Below are 24,172 nucleotides of genomic sequence, written 5' to 3' on the forward strand. Positions count from 1 at the left end.
GTCTCAGCCCCCTGAGTAGCTGGAATTACAGGTATGTGCCACCACGCCTGGCTAATTTTGTATTTTTAGTAGAGACGGGGTTTCACCATGTTGGTCAGGCTGGTCTCGAACTCCTGACCTCAGGTGATCAGCCCGCCTCAGCCTCCCAAAGTGCTGGGATTATAGGTGTGAGATTTTTAAAGTGAACTGGATATTCTGCAAAGCTTTCTATAAATGGTGTCCACAAAGTACATTTACTTCCCTTACTACTTAGGAATGAAACTCAGCGACTAGCATTTACATTGGACTCTAAACGATCCCTGGCTTTAAGCCTCACTCATCACCTCACTCTTTGATTCCATTTCAGGTTCATAGACATGTTGATCTTTCCTTAATGTGGCCAAGTCTTTTAAATTTCTACATTTATCTATCATTTCTACTAAAGTAGAGGAGGTACAAAGTATGAATTTACAAAAATCATTTTATTCAGAAGTACTCTCCAATTAACTGTTTTTCTTTTTTTTTAAAGTGATATGCAGCTATTGATTTGGCCAAAAAAAAAAATATATATATATATATGGTGAAACTAGAATTAAAACACACTCCAAAGACTATATCCAAACATTGTTAAAAATACTTTACTCTTATGATTTGTTTGCTCACCAAGTGCCTCAACATACACTGGTCTCAGCTTCATGTAAAAAATAAAAAATGGGCCGGGTGCGGTGGCTCAAGCCTGTAATCCCAGCACTTTGGGAGGCCAAGACGGGTGGATCACGAGGTCAGGAGATCGAGACCATCCTGGCTAACACAGTGAAACCCCGTCTCTACTAAAAATACAAAAAAACTAGCCGGGCGAGGTGGCGGGCGCCTGCAGTCCCAGCTACTTGGGAGGCTGAGGCAGGAGAATGGCGTAAACCCGGGAGGTGGAGCTTGCAGTGAGCTGAGATCCGGCCACTGCACTCCAGCCCGGGTGACAAAGCAAGACTCCGTCTCAAAAATAAAATAATATAAAATAAAAATAAATAAATAAATAAATAAAAAATGAAGCACCAGTAAATAACATTAGAAGACTCATGTTAAAATATCTAACTTATAGTTTCTAGAACTATCCTCCTTTATAATCAAAAATTTAAAAGAAAAAAAAAGAAGCAAAACCAAATTCCAGGAACTAGGGTCAAACAATTGTCTTGAGTCTGACAGAGGAGTTAAAAACTATATTATAGAAAATCTCCTAAAACCTGTATTGTATACGATTGTATACTATCTGTCCTCAATGCATAAGAATAGACATATATTCACCAGTTGGGATTCCCATACTCTAAAATAAAACAAGAAAATTCACTCAACCCCTACCTTACTGCCTATATAAAAACTGACTCCAAGTGGATCAACAATCTAAATACAAGATCTACATAGTGATAAATCTTCATGAATCAGATTTGGCAATGGATTCTTAGATTTGACACCAAGGCACAAACAAGAAAATAGGAGTTTATAAAATTAAAACCTTTGTGCATCAAAGAGCATTATCAAGAAAGTGAAAAGACACTCTACAGAAGAAAACACAAATCAAGTATCTGTTAGAGTGTTTAAAAACCTTGATGTTAAAAACACAGTAGATGGCCGGGCGCGGTGGCTCACGCCTGTAATCCCAGCACTTTGGGAAGCCGAGGTGGGCGGATGACGAGGTCAGGAGATTGAGACCATCCTGGCTAACACGGTGAAATCCCGTCTCTACTAAAAATACAAAAAATTAGCCAGGCATGGTGGCACGCGCTTGTAGTCCCAGCTACTCTGGAGGCTGAGGCAGGAGAATGGTGTGAACCCAGAAGGCGGAGCTTGCAGTGAGCCGAGATCGTGCCACTGCCCTCCAGCCTGGGCGACAGAGCGAGACTCCATCTCAAACAAACAAACAAACAAACAAAAATGTACACAGTAGATTAAAACACTGTGACACTTCAACAACAAGACAAGCCAACTTTTGAAAGAATGTATGACTTTAAGCATGCAACATTCTTTACCATGGCATTCTTTATGCTTATACAGGGCAAAGTTACATAGACTTGCCCTTCAACTTTGCCTCTGTAGTGGTGTTTTTTTTTTTTTGAAGGAGTTTCACTCTTGTTGCCCAGGCTGGAGTGCAATCGTGCGACCCCAGGCTGGAGTGCAATGGCGCAACCTCGGCTCACTGCAACCTCTGCCTCCTGGGTTCAAGTGATTCTCCCGCTTCAGCCTCCCAAGTAGCTGGGATTACAGGCGCACACCACCACGCCCAGCTAATTTTGTATTTTGGTAGAGACAGGGTTTATCCATGTTAGTCAGGCTGAGTCTCAAACTCCTGACATCAGGTGATCTGCCCACCTCAGCCTCCCAAAGTGCTGGGATTATAGGCGTGAGCCACTCTGCCCGGCCTTGTGTGGTGTTTTCATTCTTCAGCTTAATACAAAAGCTAATGACATAAACATTAAGATATAAAAGGTATTAATCTGCTTGACTCAAAGAGTATTATGAAGAGAAACTGGAAAACTTTCCACCAAACCAACCATGTTAAGAAAGTGAGGAGGCCAGGCCACTGTCAATACTTCTCGGATCCCTTTCCATTTCTCCAATCTTTGACCCCCTCCGACTTTGTCTCTCTCAGTCTTTTTCATTTGCTTATTAAAGATACACATTTCTCAAAGCTCCACTCTTAGCTTTCCTTCTGCTCCTCAATAATCTCTTCAACTTCCACTGAACAAATGCTCAAGACTCCCAGACCTCTCATTTTGCCAAGTTTACACCACTGTAACAAATATTCAAATTTCCACAATAAGTATCTCAAGAGCAGAACAAAAAGGAGCCAGCACTTGCTGGTTTTGAAGATTCTCAGTCTCTCACATGCAAAAAATACTAAAATAAAAAATGGCTTCCCAGCAAAATTCAAATCCGAAGCACTGTCAAGAAAACATGATGTGGCTGAGGACACAGCTACAAAATTCAACCTTGGTAAGATCCAAGATGATGCCTCTGTACTATTCAGTTAGACAAAAGGCCTCCTAAAGATTTTAAAGGTGTGACTTACAGATTATTTTAACCAAAGAGTAGAGTTTCTTTTTTTTTTTTTTTTTTTTTGAGACGGAGTCTCGCTCTGTAGCCCGGGCTGCAGTGCAGTGGCCGGATCTCAGCTCACTGCAAGCTCCACCTCCCGGGTTTACGCCATTCTCCTGCCTCAGCCTCCGGAGTAGCTGGGACTACAGGCGCCCGCCACCTCGCCTGGCTAGTTTTTTGTATTTTTTAGTAGAGGCGGGGTTTCACCGTGTTAGCCAGGATGGTCTCGATCTCCTGACCTCGTGATCCACCCGTCTCGGCCTCCCAAAGTGCTGGGATTACAGGCTTGAGCCACCGCGCCCGGCCAAGAGTAGAGTTTCTAAGAAGCTAAAAGCTATTGCCCCTCAGCAGAATTTCAAGAATGAGAATGACTTATCTCAAAGAGATTTTTGGGTGTGACTTTTGTCTAATGAAGTGAGCCCAAATATTAATGGGAGACCCATAATGTTTTGAAGAAAGTTATATTGGCAGAAACACTGCCCATTTCAACTGAAAGAGACAGAAATAGTACAAAATGAAAAGAAGGCCTTGGACTCCCAAACATCTACAGGTTGGAAGTGGATAGAGGAATGTACACAGCTGGCAAAAAAAGCCTACTTTCCTAGTTTTCACAGAAAAGAAAACTCAGAGTGTGAAAACAAAAGCCCAGAAGGTCGAGCTAAGAGACATAAAGAATTATTTCCAGATCTTAATTTTAATCAAGGAATTACCAACCTGTGCCCAGCTGAATTTCAAAAATGGTGTGACATAACGACACCTTTGTACCAACATTTTCCCTCTGTTTGAACAAGAACGTCTACACTAGTTATCACAAACCTGGCTAACCATTGCATCTTGGTTATGTGTGGGGCAAACAATTTGCTTCTTTAATTTCACAGGTCTTCACATAGAGAAGTAATGTACTCAAGGAGCTGAAGAAACTACATACACCTGAAGAGTCTCATCCAAAACTGGACCTAATTTAGATGACAATATCCTGGACTGTAAGCTGATGCTATAAATGAGAATTCTGCAGAATATTAGGAATGGGTGAGTATATCCTGCACATAGGATGAATGTAAATAATCTGTGGCTGAAGAGTGTATTGTGGAGATTTAGAATATGTTCACAAATTCTCTGACACTTCCTTCAAAATGTAGACCCAATCTTCCCTCCTCTTGAGTGCAGGCTGGACTGACTTGTTTCTACAATAATAAAAAAACAAATTCTGAAGAAGAGAGTAGGGAGAGAGAAAAATAGTAACTTTTCACTGCAGAAATCTGATAAATGCTACCTTAACCAAGTGGTAAGGGTTAACATCCACAGTGACGACATGTGGATTGCATCTATTGCCTAACATGGTGTGACAAGAAAGCTACTTCACCTCTGTTGTGTTCTTTCCCAAAATCCATTACTATGGTCTGAATGTGTTCCCCCAAAATTCATGTGTTAGAAACTTCAACCCCAGTGCAGCAGTGTTGGGAGGTAGGGCCTTTTGGAAGATGTTTAGATCATGAGGGCTGCACTCTCATGAATGGATTAATGTCATTATGAAAAGAGCTTGTAGGGCCGGGCACAGTGGCTCACGCCTGTAATCCCAGCACTTTGGGAGGCCAAGGTGGACAGATCCCTTGAGGTTAGGAGTTTGGGACCAGCCTGGCCAACATGGTGAAACTCCATCTCTACTGAAAATACAAAAAATTAGCTGGGTGTGGTGATGGGTGCCTGTAATCCCAGGTACTTGGGAGAGTGAGGCAGAATTGCTTGAACCCAGAAGGCAGAGGTTGCAGTGAGCTGAGATCACGCCACTGCACTCCAGCCTGGGCAACAAGAGCGAAACTCCTTCAAAAAGAAAAGAGAAAGGAAGAAGGAAAAAAACAAAGGAAGGAAGGGAGGGAGGGAGGGAGGGAGGGAGGAAGCGAGCTTGTAGGAGTGAGTTTGCTCTCTTCTATTCTTGTACCATGTGAGGACACAGTGTTCCTGCCCTCTGGAGGATGCAGTATTCAAGGCACCCTCTTGGAAGCAGAGACCAGGCCTTCACCAAACACCAAACCTACTAGCACCTCAATCTTGGACTCCCAGCCTACAGAACTATGAGAAATTAAATTTCTGTTCTCAATAAATTATCCAGGCTCAGGTATTCTGTTATAGCAACACAAAACACACTAAGATACCTATAAACCAATCTAATCATGAGAAAACAGACAAGCACAGGTTAGAGGACACACTATAGGATACTTGGCTAGTATTCTTTAAGATTGTAAAGGTCATTTCACAATGTACATATATATCAAAACATCAAGTTTTACACCTTAAATATATACCATTTGAATTTACCAATTATATCCCAATAAAGCTGGGAAATAAACAACCATAATGCTCATGAAAAACTGAAACAGTGATCTGCCGTGACTGGGAGACATGATAAGTAAGTGCAATTTAGTTAGTTAGCAATTTAGTGGTAGCTTGGATTTGATCCTGGAGCAGAAAGGGAGTATGAATGGAAAAAATGCTGAAATAGAAATAAAATCTGGAGTTTAGTTAGTAACAAAGTACTACTGTTAGTTTCTTATTTTGACAAAAGTACCTTTGTATCATATTGGTTTTGTTTGTCCAGCATGCTTAATTCCTTTTGTGAACTGCTCCTCACTTATTCCCTGTGGTATCAGCTGTCAGTTTACACCTTCCCTAAATTACCCTAATTCCAATAAACAGTGACTTCTCCCTGGGTAGCCATGTGCCATGTGACCTAAGCAGGGAAAATAAGAATCCACCTTTCATCAATATACACGTGTTGGGAAGACGGAAGTACCTGAAAAGATGGATATGGGCCTGCTACCCATGATCTTACCTCCACATAAAGTCAGACTTTTTTTTTTTCAGATAGGTCGTGCTCTGACACCCAGGCTGGAGTGCAGAGGTACAATCATGGCTCACTGCAGCTTCAATCTCCCCTCCCAGGCTCCAGTGATCCTCCTACCTCAGCCTCCCAAGTAGCTGGGACTACAGGTGCATGCCACCATGCCCAGTTAATTTTTAAGCTTTTTTGTAGAGAAGGGGTCTTCCTGTGTTGCCCAGGCTGATCTTGACCTCCTGTCCTCAAACAATCCTCCTGCCTTGGCCTCCCAAAGTGCTGAGATTACAGGCATGAGCCACCATGCCCAGCCTGAAGTCATCGTTTTTAAATAATTACATGAACAGAGCCACATAACCAAGAGATATCTTCATTTTTCTTTCTTTTTTTTTTTTTCTTGGAGACAGGGTCTCACTCGGTCATCTGCGCTGGAGTGCAGTGGCATGATCACAGCTCACTGCAGCCTCGAACTCCTGGGCCCAGGCAATCCTCCCACTTCAGCCTACCAAGCAGCTGGGACTACAGGTGTGCACCACCATGCCCTGCTAATTTTTTTTTTTTTTTTTGTAGAGATAGGGTTTCACCATGTTGCCCAGGCTGGTCTTGAATTCCTGGGCTCAAGTGATCTGCCTGCCTTGGCCTCTCAAAGTGTTAGGATAACAGGCACGAGCCATTGCACCCAGCCTTTAAATGATATTCTAAGAAGACTAGGTTGTTTTCTTTAGACTAAGGAAGTGTGTGCGTGGAGGGAGGCCAGTATCACAGGATCAAAGATCAAACTCATTTTGTGATCAACACTGTTGCATTCACTAGGTTTATCATAATTCAGTTCAGGCTTTTGTACTGTATCCACAAGACTATAAAATGGCTCATTAAAATTCAGATATACCCAGCACTTTGGGAGGCCGAGACGGGCGGATCACGAGGTCAGGAGATCGAGACCATCCTGGCTAACACGGTGAAACCCCGTCTCTACTAAAATACAAAAAACTAGCCGGGCGAGGTGGCGGGCGCCTGTAGTCCCAGCTACTCGGGAGGCTGAGGCAGGAGAATGGCGTGAACCCGGGAGGCGGAGCTTGCAGTGAGCTGAGATCTGGCCACTGCACTCCAGCCTGGGCGACAGAGCGAGACGCCGCCTCAAAAAAAAAATAAATAAATAAAATAAAATAAAATTCAGACATATTTCCTCTGTTATTGACTTATAATCCACTTAGGTTAATAACTCTGGCAATAAAAAGGAAGTTTAGCTTATTTGGCAGTTAATACGAGCTGATTCCTAGCGACTACCACTCATTAACGTCTTGGGTGATAAGAGCCCTGTTTAATTAATTACAGAGTTATCTAGAAAATTCAGAAACACGATACTTACAACTTATCAGCTTCAATTTCAGAAGTCTTATTTTCTGTTTCCCTAGTAGCATAAATTATTTTTTAAAAATCCATACAAAATTTTAAGAATGGCCTCATATCATATGAAAAAATTAACTCAAGTGGATCAAGGACCTAAAGCCTAAGAGTGAAAACTATAGAACTCTTAGTAGAAAACACAGAGGAAAAGTTTCATGACATTGGATTTGGCAATGACTTCTTGGATAGGATACCAAAAGCACAGGCAACAAAAGTAAAAATAAACTGGACCACATCAAAATTTAAAACTTTCATGCATCAAAGGATATGATCTGGAGGGGAATGAAAACTCAGACAGGAAGAAAATATTTGCAAATCCATATATCTGGTATGTGATTGATATCCTGAATATATTTAAAAACTCCTGTAATTCAACACCACCAAGAAAACAACGAAAGTGGGTAAAATGGGTTCAGGTGTTTGGTGTAGGAAAAAAAAAAAAAAAAAAGGATGGGTTCAGTGGCTCATGCTTGTAACCCAAGCACTTTGTAAGGCTGAGGCAGTGGCTTGCTTCAGCCCAGGAGTTCAAGACCAGTCTGGGCAATATGGCAAAACCCCGCCTCTACAAAAAATACAAAAAATTAACCAGGCATGGTAGCTTGCACCTGTAGTCCCAGCTACTCAGGTGGCCGAGGTGGGCGGAGCACTGGAGCTTGGGAGGCAGAGGTTGCAGTGAGCCGAGATTGGGCCACTGCACTCCAGCTTGGGCGATAAAGTAAGACCCTGTCTCAAAAATAAATAAATAATAAAAAATAATAGAAAAGATAAAAGAGGCAAAAAGAAAAATAAAAAAGATTTTTGAAAATGGGCAAACCGGGCGGGCGTGGTGGCTCAAGCCTGTAATCTCAGCACTTTGGGAGGCCGAGACGGGTGGATCAGGAGGTCAGGAGATCGAGACCATCCTGGCGAACACGGTGAAACCTCATCTCTATTAAAAAATTCAAAAAACTAGCCGGGCGACGTGGCGGGCACCTGTAGCCCCAGCTACTCAGGAGGCTGAGGCAGGAGAATGGCGTAAACCCAGGAGGCAGAGCTTGCAGTGAGCTGAGATCTGGCCACTGCACTCCAGCTTGGGCGGCAGAGCGAGACTCCGTCTCAAAAAAAAAGAAAAAAAAAAAAAAGAAAATGGGCAAACCTGGCTGGGCATGGTGGCTCACGCCTGCAATCCCAGCACTTTGGGAGGCCAAGGCAGGCAGATTGCCTGAGGTCAGGCATTCGAGACCAGCCTGGCCAAAAGTGGTGAAACCCTATCTCTACTAAAAATACAAAAATTAGCCAGGCGTGGCGGTATGTGCCTATAATCCCAGCTACTCAGGAGGCTGAGCAAGAGAATCGCTTGAACTCAGGAGGAGGAGGTTTCAGTGAGCCGAGATCGTACCACTGCACTCCGGCCTGGGAGACAGAGCAAGACTCTTGTCTCAACAAACAAACAAACAAAAAGGGCAACCCCAATAAGCACATAAAAAAGATGTTCAGGCCGGGCGCGGTGGCTTAAGCCTGTAATCCCAGCACTTTGGGAGGCCGAGACGGGCGGATCACGAGGTCAGGAGATCGAGACCATCCTGGCTAACATGGTGAAACCCCGTCTCTACTAAAATACAAAAAAAAACTAGCCGGGCGAAGTGGCGGGCGCCTGTAGTCCCAGCTACTCGGGAGGCTGAGGCAGGAGAATGGCGTAAACCCGGGAGGCGGAGCTTGCAGTGAGCTGAGATCCGGCCACTGCACTCCAGCCTGGGCGACAGAGCGAGACTCCGTCTCCAAAAAAAAAAAAAAGGAATGAAATTCTGATATGTACCACAATAAAGATAAAAGTTGAAGACACTATGTGTAAAATAGACCAGACACAAAAGGACAAATATTGTATGGTTCTATTTATGTGAGGTACCTAGAATAGGCAAATACATAGAGAAAAAAGTAGAAAAGAGGTTACCAGGGCTGAAGAGAGGTGGAAATCGTGAGTTACTGTTTAATGTGTACTGAATTTCTGTTTGGGATTTTAAAAAAAAAAATCTGCAAATAGATAGTGGTGATGGTTATACAACATTATGAACGGTTCGAATGCACTCCAGCTTGGGCAATAGAGCAAGACCCTGCCTCGAAAAAAAAAAAGAAAAGAAAAAAGAGAGACAAAAAAGAAAAGAAAGAAAAATAAAAAAGATTTTTGAAAATTGGCAAACCTGGCTGGGCATAGTGGCTCACACCAGTAATCCCAGCAATTTGGGAGGCTGAGGGGGGTGGATCATGAGGTCAGGAGTTCAAGACCATACTGGCCAATATGGTGACACCCTATCTCTACTAAAAATACAAAAATTGGCCTGGCATGGTGGTGCACGCCTGTAGTCCCAGCTACTTGGGAGGCTGAGACAGAAGAATCGCTTGAACCCAGGAGGCAGAGGTTGCAGTGAGCCAAGATTGCACCACTGCATTCCAGCCTGGGTGACAGAGTGAGACTCCGTCTCGGGAAAAAAAAAAAAAGTTAAAATGGTAAAATTTTATGTTATGTATATTTTACCACAATTTTTTTTTAAAGTACTAAGGATGGGCTTGGGCCAGAGGCCTTCTACATTTATCTTGGCAATAGAGCAGTGGCATACATGGAATGAAGCCCAGAGCCAACCAGCCAGTACACACATACTAGACAAACACAGGCAGTTCAACACTGCTGGGCAGGATACACTGTTACCCCTGAGTTTAGGACAAGGGAGACAAGGGACTTACATCCAAAAATTGCTTCCAAGTCCTCTTAAGGCTTGGCTTCCTGGCTTCCTCTCAAGCACCCCATCTGTCCACAAGAATAGAAACAGACAGCCTGAACAGCTGAAAGAAGTCCAACACCAGGGGCTGCATGCTGGCAAGCTACTAGTCAGAGGCTGAGGACTTCAGCAGTGCCAAAGCCCTGCTCTCACAGGGTCAGTGAATCTGCGAAGACATTCATCTTTCTCTCTCTTCCTCTTTAAATCATTTTATTGAGTACAGTATACATAAGAAAGGATACATCATAAGAAAAAATGATTTTCTTTTAAAGTCTATAAAAAATTTATGTTCAGTAATCTCAAGTGCATCTATCTCTTTGTAAGTTAAGAGTTTTAAAAATAAAATTACTTCAGCACAAACAACATCTTCTTAACTGCCAAATGTTAAATGATTTCTTTTATATTTTTTCCCCAAGTGGAAGGGGTAATTATAGCTATCAGAAAACTCAAGTTGTATATTAGACAGTCAACACTGCAATAAGACTGTTTAACAATGACTAGGATTACCAAATTACGTTAACATAGTCTTATAAGAAAAAACAAGTTGTTATCTGTGATTCCTCACTTTCTCTAATTCTCCACATCCCTTCCAAGTCAACTCAAAGCAACTCACCCATATTCAAAACATATACTCTACCTGCTCACTTCACTTCGTTAAAATTACCTTTATTTCCTTGCTGTTATCTCACCTGGACCACTGTAAGAGCCCGGTAAGTGGCCTCCTGCTTTCACTTTTTTCCCCCTACAATATTGATTTTTATTAGTTATCCTTGGGTTTGACAAACAAGTTTTGGAACATATTATTATTAATAAAAAAAAGTTTGTAAAAGAAGAGACCTGTCATAAATGAGAAACAGAGATGGAAATGTGCAATGGAGATTGTGAGAAGTTCACATAAAGTCATTTCTACTATTTTTTGGAGTGGAATATTAATATTGGCTCCATTCATTTCTGAACACCTCATCTTATTAAGAGAATGAAGGATAACAGTTTTTCTTTTGTTGTTTTGTATTTTGTTTTCCTTGAAATCCCATTTTACCTAATTACCATCACATGGAGGTTTCGAGGCAAAAGAGAATTGCTTTTAATGTACAAAAAAGCAATTCCAACCTTAGTGATATTTTCCCCCTAGGATCTCAGTATCCCAGTACTGAGATCCCAGTAATCCATTCTCCATAGGTGAATCAAGGCAATCCTATTAGAACATAAGTCACATCACATCTTTCCTTGTTTGAAACCCTCTAATAATTTCCCATTACACTTAAAATTCTTAACAAGGCTAATTTCTTGCCTTGGCTGCTCCCTCTGCCTGTATTTTGTGCCCCCGGATCTTCTGGGGCTGCCTCCTTCTTGTCATTCAAAGTTCAGCTCACCTAAGAGAAGAAATCTTCCTTCACTCAAATTAAAAGTAAAGCCACTTACTTTGAGGCGGGGTCTGGGCATCTTAATTTCTTTTTAAGCTCCTCAGGTGAGTCTGACATATAGTGATGCTTTGAATCACTAGCTAAGTGAATCTTCATTTTGCTTATAATAGCTTTTCTGCCAATTTACTTCTTGCTAGTTCCTACTGACAGCAGGCTAAAAAAATGGAAAACCAACATTGCGGGAGGTGGTGAGAAAGAAATGGCAATCACCAGAGACTTGTACTAAATCACTGCCGAAGGAGCCGGGTGCAGTGGCTCACTCCTGTAATCCCAGCACTTTGGGAGGCCGAGGCAGGCAGATCACCTGAGGTCGGGAGTTCCAGACCAGCCTGACCAACATGGAGAAACCCCCTCTCTACTAAAAATACAATATTAGCTGGGCGTGGTGGTGCATGCCTGTAATCCCAGCGGTATGATCTTGCCTCACTGCAACCTCTGCCTCTCAGTTCAAGCGATTCTCCTACCTCAGCCTCCCGAGTAGCTGGGACTACAGGCATGTGCCACTATGCCTAGCAAACTTTTGTATTTTTAGTAGAGACAGGGTTTTACCAAGTTGGCCAGGCTGGTCTCGAACTCCTGACCTCAGGTGATCCGCCCGCCTCAGTTGCCCAAAGCGCTGGGATTGCAGGCATGAGCCACCACGCCCAGTCTTATTCTTTTTTCTGCTATAAACTTTAAGCACTGCCTTCTATAAATTGTACCTTTAAATTCAACTGTAAGTTGAAGACCATAACTTTAGAATACAAACTATTATGGAACACGTCTTAGAGCTACGAAAACAGTTGACTCATTCAGAATTAAAGTTTAAGTAAATTCCATGTTCTAAATCTGATATAAAATACGAAATGGAAAATTCCTTTATCTGTTTTTAAAAAATTATTCTAGGCCGGGTTCAGTGGCTCACGCCTGTAATCCAAACACTTTGGGAGGCCGAGGTGGGCGTATCACTTGAGGTCAGGAGTTCGAGATGAGCCTGGCCAACATGGTAAAATGCTGTCTCTACTAAAAATGCAAAAATTAGCCAGGTGTGGTGGTGCGTGCCTGTAGTGCCAGCTACTTGGGAGGCTGAGGCAGGAGAATCACTTGAGCACAGGAGGCAGAGGTTGCAGTGAGCCAAGAGCTTGCCACTGCACTCCAGTCTGGGCAATAGAGGGAGACTCTGTAAGTAAGTAAACAAACAAACAAACAATAAAAAATGTATTCTAAACTGATTTAAGTATCTTCAAGCTATTACATTTTACCAATCCCTGCTGACAAATGATAGTTGACTGTCTATCAGAAAACTAGTTTCACTAATTTCTTTGGAGGCTTTCCTTTAGTACATTATTAAAAGTAAAAATCAACCTTAAATACAAGAATTATCGGAAACAAATTTGTATTGCTTGCATTACAGCTTATATAACCAAACACGATATCTGTTCCCCTTGGTAGCTATTTGGAGTAAGACAACATGATCTCAAAATGGTGACTGAATGTTGATAAAATAAAATGGCATTTTACTTAATCCCTATATCCTACCCTTACAAATCCCTCCATGTATTTACACACATACACAGTTATAAACAAATATATATGTGTGTGTGTGTGTGTATGAGAGAAAGATTGGAAAGATTGTGTGTGCGCATGTGCACGCGACTTTGCTGCTTCCCCTATGACACAAAGCAGATAGCTGTGGACGTTCCTCAGGCTTGTGAAGCTACAATAGTACATGATCAAGCTCAGTATAAACTGATTTTATTTATTTATTTATTTATTCATTCATTCATTCATTCACTCACTCACTCATTCATTCATTCATTCATTTAGAGACAGGGTCTCATTCTCTGTCACCCAGGCTGGAGGGTAGTGGCGCAATCACAGTTCACTGCAGTCTTGACCTCCTGGGTACAAGGGATCCCCACTCTACCGAGTAGCTTGGATTACAGACGTGCACTATCATGTCTGGCTAATTTTCATGTTTTTTGTAGAGACGGGGTCTCGCCATGTTGACCAAGCTGGTCTCAAACTCCTGGGCTCAAGTAATCTGCCTCTCTCAACCTCTCAAAGTGCTGGTATTACAAGTGTGAGCCACTCTGCCCAGACATAAACAGATTATTAATTATAGGTTTTAGCAGATTCTTACTCCTTATTTACTAGCTAGAATTACAAAAGGAGATCAGTGTATAGTTATGTGTAGCTTAACGATGAGGATACATTCTGAGAAATGTGCCATTAGGTGATTTATTGTCTGAACATGATAGAGTGTACTTACACAAACCTAGATGGTGTAGCCTGCTATACACCTAGACTATATGGTATAGCCTATTGCTTCTAGGCTATAAACCTGTACAGGGCATTACTGTACTGAATACTGTAGGCGACTGCAACACAATGATAAGTATTATATTTGTGTAACTAAACATATCTAAATATAGAAAAGGTACCTTTAAAATACAGCATATCATCTTATGGGACCACTATCCTGTATGTGATCCATCAGTGACTGAAATGTCATTATGCAGAGCATTATTGTATTTATTTCAAAAGAAATTTATAAATTAAAAACAAACGAATACCTTCCCTTGAGATTAGAGGTTTATCTATGTTTCAGACAAAATTGCTGGGTTTTTAATATAGAGTCCAACCTATTTTGATTCTGTAATGTATGATCAGTGCATACCCCCCCTCATCTAATTGCTTATAAATGACAGGAGTGAACATATAAGTTGGTTAGAAAAAACAACTCACGAGGTCAGGAGATCGAGACCATCCTGGCGAACATGGTGAAACCTCGTCTCTACTAAAAAATACAAAAAACTAGCTGGGCGAGGTGGCGGGCGCCTGTAGTCCCAGCTACTCGGGAGGCTGAGGCGGGAGAATGGCGAGAACCCAGGAGGCGGAGCTTGCAGTGAGCTGAGATCCGGCCACTGCACTCCAGCCTGGGCGACAGAGCGAGACTCCGTCTCAAAAAAATAAAAGAAAAGAAAAGAAAAGAAAAGAAAATATAAAAATCTGTCTTCCTCTATAGGTCTGCTGAAAACTCAACCCAAAACTAGAGAAGTACTTGAACTAAAACTTACTTGAGAAAAGGCAAGAACATTTGCCATTAATAAATACATTAAAAAACAATAATGAAAAGAGGTTTATATTTTGGGATCTCTACATGCAGTGCTTCTTAAAATGTATGTGCAAGAACAATTCAGTACTAAATGGTTCGGTACTGAGACTGAGTCTAAATGTTTCCTCACAAAATGTCCCTTTGGCCTTGAAGGACAAGAAGTCATAAAAGAAAACACATCTTTATAAAATACCCAAATTCAAGCCTAAAAAGAAGAAATAAGCATAAATGAGACTCCACTAATGGTATAAATTACCATCCCTTCTCCCCAGTTAGTGTTTAAAAAAAGAAAACACTTCTATTATAATTTCTACTGAAGTTCCAGGAAAGGAAAACACAACAAAGGTGTTAGGTGAGCAAATACAAAACATTTCTAAAGACATATGCCAGATTCCAACAGTCCTCATGGCTCAGATCTCACAGTGATTTATGGCCAAATATGACAGGATTTCAGTCTCATAAGCAAAGCACTTGATGTTCATCTTTTGGATATAAAATATTCACCTTAAACCTTTCTGCATGTTTTTACAATTGAATCATGTTTTATTTTTGCAAAATTTTTACTTCTGTTGGAAAAAACATTCACTACAAGCAAAGTAATTGCGTCAGTAGTTCCTACTCATTTTCTCTAGCTTTGCAGATTTCCATTAAGGTATACTGCCTTAGTTATTTCTCTATTTCTTTGGCTTCCTCATATATCAAAGGATACTGCAATATATACTGTGGTTTAGAAAACAAGGTTATGTATGTACTCGGCTGCTGATTTTCAAATGTACTTTTTAGACCAAAGAAAAGTAATACAGACAAACTGAACAGGAGAGAGAAATTTAAATGGGGAGTGAGGGAAACGAAAGAAATCCACCTTCACTAGTTCCTGAATAAATAATCCCAAGCACTCTACAAATTATGTCAAGTAGAAGCAATATGCCAACATATATTGACTTATTGATGTAAAAATATGACACCAAGTTCTATTAACACATCAAATCCAATTATTTCAGCTACCTTGAACACAGTGGTTCTCAACCCTGGATACTGAAATCATCTGGGGAGCTTTAAAGAATAACGTTACCTGTGTTCCACCCCTACAGATTCTTATGTAATTGGTCGGGGTAAGGCCTGAGCATCAAAATGTTTAAAGCTCTGAATGTGATTCTTATGTGTGACCATGGTTAAGAACTACTGCTTTAAAATGACATAAACTGAAGACAGTACTTTAATTGTCCTGGGTGACACAAATAGACATACACACACATCAGAGTTCAACAAAAAACTGGTCACCCTTCTTGGAAGCAACTTCTTGATATCCTAGGATCGTTAATTCTCTCACAAGCTCATCCAATGTCAGCAGTGTGAAAACAACTTTGATGTGGGTGCCTATAGTGTTCTAAAAATTGGGCACTTGAGTTAGTGGAGTATTTCATAAATAACACTAACCTAGAAGCTGGCCTAAGTACTAACCAAGGATCCAGTTCTCACAAAAACATTTCCTGTAGGATGTGGGCTGTATATTTTACTGCCAATCTAGGTTCTATTATTGTTTACTTTATTCTTTACAACTTTTCTTGACTTCATATATTTGTATTAAAAAGGATTTTATAGGCCGGGTGCAGTGGCTCACGCCTGTAATCCCAGCACTTTGGGAGGCCGAGGCGGGTGGATCATGAGGTCAGGAGTTCAAGACCAGCCTGGCCAAGATGGTGAAACCACCGTCTCTACTAAAAATACAAAAAATAAACTAGGCGTGGTGGCAGGCGCCTGTAATCCCAGCTACTTGGGAGGCTGAGGCAGGAGAACCGCTTGAACTCAGACGGCGGAGCTTGCAGTGAGCCCAGATTACGCCATTGCACTCCAGCCTGGGCGACAGAATGAGATTCTGTCTCAAAAAACAAATAAAAAGGATTTTATGGGCTGAAGTGCAATATCAATCATTTTCATTGTGACCATTTCTTTCCTACTTTGAAGTATGTGATGTACAATAAACTGCACATAATAAAGGATACAATTTTATAAGTTCTGACATGTGTATACAATCATTGCTATACTTTTTTTTTCTTCTTTTTTTTTTTCCCCAAGACATAGTCTTACTCTGTAACCAAGGCTAAAGTGAAGTGATCCAATCTCAGCTTGCTGCAACCTCTGCCTTCCAGGCTCAAGTGATTCTTGTACCTCAGCCTCCTGAGTACAGACACATACCACCACGCTCAGCTAATTCTTTATATTTTTAGTAGAGACAGGGTTTCACCATGTTGGCCAGGCTGGTCTCAAACTCCTGACCTCAAGTGATCTGCCTGCCTCAGCTTCCCAAAGTGCTGGGATTACAGACGTAAGCAACCTGTAACCTAAAAACTTATGATAGTATTAATGAAATAATATCATAGCTTTCTAGGAATCTTAAAATAGATATGTTTTCATATTCCTTCCCAAATGTTAAATATAGACAAAATGAAATAAGCACTACTGGCAGGATAAAAACTAAATAGCCGATATAAACGGCTGGTAAAACTTAGATATCCAAGCGTACTTATTACACTTTTCTAATCTGTTGGATTTGTGTGTGTGTGTGTATAAAAATATCTGTCACATAACATAATGGTTAAGAGAACAGATGAGTGTGGTTTTTTTTTTTTTTTTTGAGACAGAGTCTTGCTCTGTCGCCCAAGCTGGAGTGCAGTGGCACGATCTCGGCTCACTGAAAGCTCCACCTCCCAGATTCACACCATTCTCCTGCCTCAGCCTCCCGAGTAGCTGGGACTACAGGCGCCCACCACCACGCCCAGCTAATTTTTTTGTGTTTTTAGTAGAGACGGGGTTTCACCGTGTTAGCCAGAATGGTCTCGATCTACTGATCTCGTGATCCACCCGCCTCGGCCTCCCAAAGTGCTGGCATTAGAGCCGTGAGCCACCGCGCCCAGCCTGGTTTTTTTTTTTTTTTGAGACAGTCTCACTGTTGCCTAGACTGGAGTGCAGTGGCGCCATCTTGGTTGACAACAACCTCTGCCTCCTGGGTTCAAGTGATTTTCCTGCCTTAGCCCCCTGAGTAACTGGAATTCAGGTGCCTGCCACCATGTCCAGCTAATTTTTGTATTTTTAGTAGAGATGTGGTTTCCCCATGTTGGCCAGACTGGTCTCGATCTCCTAACCTCAGATGATCCACCTGCCTCAGCCTCCCAAAGTGCTGGGATTACAGGCGTGAGCCACCGAGCCCAGAAAGAGAACTCACTTTAGGATCAGACAAATTAGTCAACAAGTACAAGTAGCGTAAAAAGGTACTCCAAATTTAAAATTTTTCTTTTTTTGCAGCAGGGTCTCCCACCCAGGCTGGAGTGCAGTGACATGATCTCTGCTCACTGCAACCTCCACCTCCCAGGCTGAAGCCAATTATCCTGCCTCAGCCTCCTGAGTAACTGTGATTACTGGTGCCTGCCACCATGTCCGGCAATTTTTGTTGTTGTTGTTGTTGTTTTATTGTTTTGTTTTGTTTTGTATTTTTAGTAGGAGAGATAGGGTTTTATCATGTTGGCCAGTCTGGTCTTGAACTCCTGACCTCAAGTGATCCACCTGCCTTGGCCTTCCAAAGTGCTGGGATTATAGACATGAGCCACTGTGCCCGGTGAAAATTTTTTAATGAATTATCTTTTTTTTTTTTTTTAAGTGGAATCTCGCTCTTGTAGCCCAGGCTGGAATGCAGTAGCTCGATCTCGGCTCACTGCAACCTCCGCCTCCCGGATTCAAGTGATTCTTCTGCCTCAGCCTCCCAGGTAGCTGGGATTATAGGCGCCTGCCACAATGCTGGCTAATTTTTGTATTTTTAGTAGAGACAGGGTTTCACCATGTTGGCCAGGCTGGTCTCAAGGTCCTGATCTCAGGTGATCCACCCACCTTGGCCTCCCAAAGTGTTGGGATTACAGGCGTGAGCCACTGCGCCCGGGCTGAATTATCTTTTATTATTAAAAAAAAAATTTTTTTTGGAGACAGAGTTTCGCTTGTATTGCCCAGGCTGGAGTGCAATGGCATAATCTCGGCTCACCACAACCTCTGCCTCCCGGATTCAAGCGATTCTCGTGCCTCAGCCTCCCAAGTAGCTGGGATTACAAGCATGTGCCACCATGCCCAGCTAATTTTGTATTTTTAGTAGAGATGGGGTTTCTCGATGTTGGTCAGGCTGGTCTCGAACTCCTGACCTCAGGTGATCCCCTCACCTCAGCCTCCCAAAGTGCTGGGATTACAGGCATGAGCCATCGTGCCCAGCCCTGAATTATCTTTTAAATTAAAATTAAAGTCAGTACAGAACTGCAAACACTGAAAAATCTAAAGAAACTATAAAAGAAAATATGTGAGAAAATCTGACAAGCTCAAAAATACTCTCATCATTAAGAAGAAATAAATTTCTATTGGATATAGTAGAAGCACTTACTTATTTATCTGAAAATAAATGTGATTAGCTAATTCAGTGACCTGGGTTTTCTCTTCCTAATTACCAATTTATTTTTTTCCCCCCGAAAGACATAAGCCAGATCATTAAAAGTCTGAGCTGGCAGTCATCTGGAACACAAAGTGAATGACGTCAAGAAAAACCATATAGACATTAAAATTATCTGCCATAATGACTGCTGAAACTGTTGGGAAAAAAAGCACTGTACATAAGATTAAATTGAGAATTATCTGTGACCTCAAAGACAAAGACAGCACATTTAAGGGTCTTTAGGAACAATGTATTAATCTAAATTAAGATACACTGCCTCCTACCCCTGACTGATTATTAAAGATGACTGGATGAGATTGTGCTGCCTAATCCGAATTCTTGGTCTTTATTTATTATCTCTATTATTGCCTTGGAAATTCTAACCAAATACCAAGGATGCTGAGATCTAACCAAATGCAGTAGTGGTCAGCTTCTGAGCAATCACGTTATTGGCCCATTCTGTTCTTCTGAGACAGCTGCCAGGACCTGAGGCTAGTTTCCAGACTCTGTCCACAAGTAAGGGTACCCAAATTTTCAGATGATTCTACCTCTGAAAAAAGGATTCTAGGAACCGGTGTCTTTTCCTGTTGCTGTTATTGCATAAAATCAATTTGAATGAACAAGCTAACATGTAATGAAAAATATAGTTTACAAAGGAAAATTGACTTAAGTTTAACTCACCTGTCCATATTTGCCTAATTCCAGCTCTATAATGGCAACAGGCGTGTGTATTTGAGCTGAATGCCTTGACTGAGACTTGCCATCAACTCTCCAGCTCAGGCCCCGAAGCCCGCTATTCCAGCGGCTCTGGTTCATGAGGCTCTCACGGATTTTTGTCTTGTGGCTCTTCCAGAATTTGGAAATGACAGCAGCTTGGTCAGATGTGATCCCACCTTGCTTTTTGGTTTGAGCAGTCAAGAATGCTTCCAACTGGTTGAAATCCATGTCTGCAGATGCAATAGACTATAAAGATGACAGAAAAAGCAAATAATTTGAATTTAGTAGGTAACTAAAAAGGATAGCTTCTTAACTACAGATCATATTTTGAGTGACTCTTAAATCACTGAAACAGGCCAGACACAGTGGCTCACGCCTGTAATCTCAGCACTCTGGGAGGCAGAGGCGAGATCACTTGAGGTTAGGAGTTAAGAGACCAAACTGGCCAACATGGTGAAACCCCATCTCTACTAAAACTACAAAAATTAGCCAGGCATAGTGGTGCATGCCTGTAATCTCAGCTACTCAGGAGGCTGAGGCACAAGAATCGCTCGAACCAGGAGGCGGAGACTGCAGTGAGTCAAAATTGTACCACTGCACTCCAGTCTGGGTGACAGAGACACTGTCTCAAAAAAAAAAAAAAAAAAGTCACTGAAATAAACTTTCATAAAAGGTCATCATGGGACAGTAAGGAGGCCAGGTACGGTGGCTCACACCTATAATCCCAACACTTTGCGAGGCTGAGGTGGACAGATCACTTGAGGTCAGAAATTTGAGAACATCCTGGCCAAAACGGTGAAACCCCATTTTTCTACTAAAATTACAAAATTGGCCGGGTGTGGTTGCACACACCTGTAGTCCCGGCTACTCAGGAGGCTGAGGCAGAAGAACTGCTTGAACCCAAGAGGCAGAGGTAGCAGTGAGCTCAGATCACACCACTCCACTCCAGCCTGGGTGACAGAGCAAGACTGCACTGAAAAAAAAAAAAAAAAAAAGTGGGTGGAGGAGGGGCAGACAGTAATGAGAATAAGCTCTTTATAGCAAAATACTCCCTTTGGAAATATCAAATATCAGAAAAGCTACTGTTAAAAATTCCATGTCACTCAATTTGGTATCAATAACTAGAATATAATTTTTAAATATCCAGTTCTATGGTGGGGAGATAAAACGAAAATTTTTTTGAAGTAATAAAACAAGCCAGGTGTGGTGGTGTGTGCCTGTAGTCCCAGCTACTTGGGAAGCTGAGGCAGGAGGACAGCTGGAGCCCAGAAGTTCAAGTCCAGCCTGAGCAACATAGCAAGACCCTGTCTCTAAAATAATAATAACAATAAAACAAAAGAATTAAATTAATTGGTTGATAAAAATCTTACATAATTTCACAGTGCCTTATAGCTAGGCTTGGTTTGATATACTTCAACTGTATAATGCCTTATCCATATGATGCACTAAGTAAATTATTAAGTGAATGTATTATCTTAGCTTTGAAGTCCATCTCAGCCAAACAGCTCATTCACAATAATAGTACTGTGAAATTATTTACTACTTTATACTTTCCCATAAATTTTCAAAAGTTAATTGCCATTGAATCTGGGTTCTCTATTCTACTATCCAAGAAAACACAGTAACTAAATATAAGCTCAAGCATAGTAACATGCCTTAAATTTGCACAGTACTCTTTAGCATACCATAGCATTTTCACATCTACAGACGTACTTCATTTTATTGTGCATCACTTTATTGAACTTCACTTTATTATACTTCACAGATACTGCATTTTTTACAAATTTAAGGTCTGTGGCAACCCTATACTAAGGAAGTCTATCGGTGCCATTTTTCAAATAGCATATGCTCACCTTGTGTCTCTGTGTCACATTTTGAAAATTCTCATATTTCAAACTTTTTCACTACTATATATATCTGTTATGGTGATCTGTGATCAGAGATCTTCAATGTTACTATTGGAATTCTTTCAGGGCACCATGAACCATGCCCATAGAAGACAGATAAACTAACTAATTGATAAATGTCTTGTGTTCTGACTGTTCCAACCACTGGCCGTTCCTTCTCTTTCCCTCTCTGCAAGCCTCCCTATGACCTGAGACACACAACATTGAATTTAGGCCAATTAATAACCCTACAATGGCCTCTAAATATTCAAGAGAAAGAGTCAAACGTATCTCATTTTAAATCAAAAGCTAGAAATGTTTAAGCTTAGAGAGGAAGCCAAGATAGGCTGAAAGCTAGGCCTCCTGTGCCAGACAGCTAGCCAAGTTGTGAACGCCAAGGAGAAGTTCTTGAAAGAAATTAAAAGTGCTACTCCAGTGCACACACAAATGACAAGAAAGCAAAACAGAGCCAGGCGCAGTACAGGTTCACGCCTGTAATCCTGGCACTTTGGGAGGCCGAATCGGGCAGATCACTTGAGGTCAGGAGTCTGAGGCCAGCCTGGACAACATGGTGAAACCATGTCTCTACTAAAAATACAAAAATTAGCTGGGCGTAGTGGTGCACACCTGTAATCCCAGCTACTCGGAGGCTGAGGCAGAAGAAATGCATGAACCCAGGAGCCAGAGGTTGCAGTGAGCCGAGATTGCACAACTGCAACAACTGCACTCCAGCCTCAGCCTGGAGGACAGTGTGAGACTCTGTCTCAAAAAAAAAAAAAAAAAGAAAAAAAGAAAGCACAACAGCCTTATTGCTGATATGGAGAAGGTTTTGGTGGTCTGGACAAAAGAGCAAACCAGCCACAACCTTCCCATAAGCCAAAACCTAATCGAGGGCAAGGCCCTAACTTTCTTTAATTATATGTAGGTTGAGAGAGGTGAGAAAGCTTACAGAAGAAAAGTTTGAAGCAAGGTTGGTTCATGAGGTTTAAAGAAAGAAATTGTCTCCATTAACACAAAAGTACAAGATGAAGCAGCAAGTGCTGATGTAGGAGCTGCAGCGAGTTATCCAGAAGATCTAGCTATTTGATGAAGGTAGTTACACTAAACAAAAGATTTTCAGTATAGATGAAATAGCTGTGTATTGGAAAAAGATACCATCTAGGACTTTATTTTTTGTTTGTGAGTTCTCATAAAGTAGGACTTTCACAGCTAGAGAAGTCAATGCCTAGCCTCAAATGACAGGCTGACTCTCTTGTTAGGGGCCAATGCAGTTGGTGACTTGAAGTTGAAGCCAATGGTCATTTATCATTCAGAAAACTCGGGCCGGGCGCGGTGGCTCAAGCCTGTAATCCCAGCACTTTGGGAGGCCGAGACGGGCGGATCACGAGGTCAGGAGATCGAGACCATCCTGGCTAACACAGTGAAACCCCGTCTCTACTAAAAAATCAAAAAAACTAGACGGGCGAGGTGGCGGGCGCCTGTAGTCCCAGCTACTCCGGAGGCTGAGGCAGGAGAATGGCGTAAACCCGGGAGGCGGAGCTTGCAGTGAGCTGAGATCCGGCCACTGCACTCCAGCCCGGGCGACAGAGCGAGACTCCATCTCAAAAAAAAAAAAAAAAAAAAAAAAAGGAATGATGTTAAATCTACTCTGCCCATGCTCTGTAAATGGAACAACAAAGCCTAAACAGCACATCTGTTTACAGCATGGCTTGCTGAATTTAAAATATTCAGCTGAATTTAAAATATTCACAGTGGGCTTAATATTTTAAGGAAACCTACTGCTCAGAAAAAAGATTTCTTTCAAAATATTACTACTCACAAATAATGCACATAGTCACTCAAGCGCTCTGATGGAGACGTACAAAGAGATGTTCTTTTCATGACTGCTAACACGGCATTCATTCTTCAGTCCATGGATCAAGAAGTAATTCTGACCGTCAAGTCTTTTTTTTTTTTTTTTTTTTAAGAAATACATTTTGTGACCAGGCATAGTGGCTCAAGCCTATAATCTCAGCACTTGGGAGGCCTAGGTGGGCAGATTGCTTGAGCCTGGGAGTTCAAGACCATTCTGGGCAACATGGCAAGACCATGTTTTGACAAAAAACACAAAAAAATTAGCCAGGCGGGGTGGTACACATCTGTGGTCCCAGCTACTTAGGAGACTGAGGTGGGAGGATCACATGAGCACAGGCAGTCAAGGCTGAATAAGCCAAGATGGCACCATTGCACTCCTGCCTGGGCGACACAGCAAGACCCTGTCTAAAAAAGAAAAAAAAAAAGAAAGAAATACATTTTGTAAGTCTATAGCTGCCATAGACAGTGATTACTCTAATGGATCCAGGCAGAATAAACTGAAAACCTTCAGGAAAGGATTCACCATTCTAGATGCCATTAAGAACATTCATGATTCATAGAAGAATGTCAAAATATCAACATTAACGGGAGTTTGGAGGAAGTTGATTCCATCCCTCATGGATGACTTTGAGGGGTCCAAGACTTCAGTGGAGGAAGTAACTGCATA

General features: G+C 41.7%; 1 protein-coding gene across 1 annotated transcript in view; it reads right to left on the reverse strand.

The window, feature by feature from the left end:
* Positions 1-24,172, reverse strand: part of COMMD1 (copper metabolism domain containing 1) — a 231,455-nt gene that overhangs the window by 119,717 nt on the left and 87,566 nt on the right. The window contains exon 2 of the mRNA XM_017863079.1: positions 19,730-20,011. Coding sequence (XP_017718568.1) covers positions 19,730-20,011 — 282 coding nt within the window. The remainder of the gene's footprint in view (positions 1-19,729; positions 20,012-24,172) is intronic.

Source organism: Rhinopithecus bieti, unplaced genomic scaffold (assembly GCF_001698545.2).
Source record: "Rhinopithecus bieti isolate Rb0 unplaced genomic scaffold, ASM169854v2 scaffold_68500, whole genome shotgun sequence".
Taxonomy (NCBI): Eukaryota; Metazoa; Chordata; class Mammalia; order Primates; family Cercopithecidae; genus Rhinopithecus; species Rhinopithecus bieti.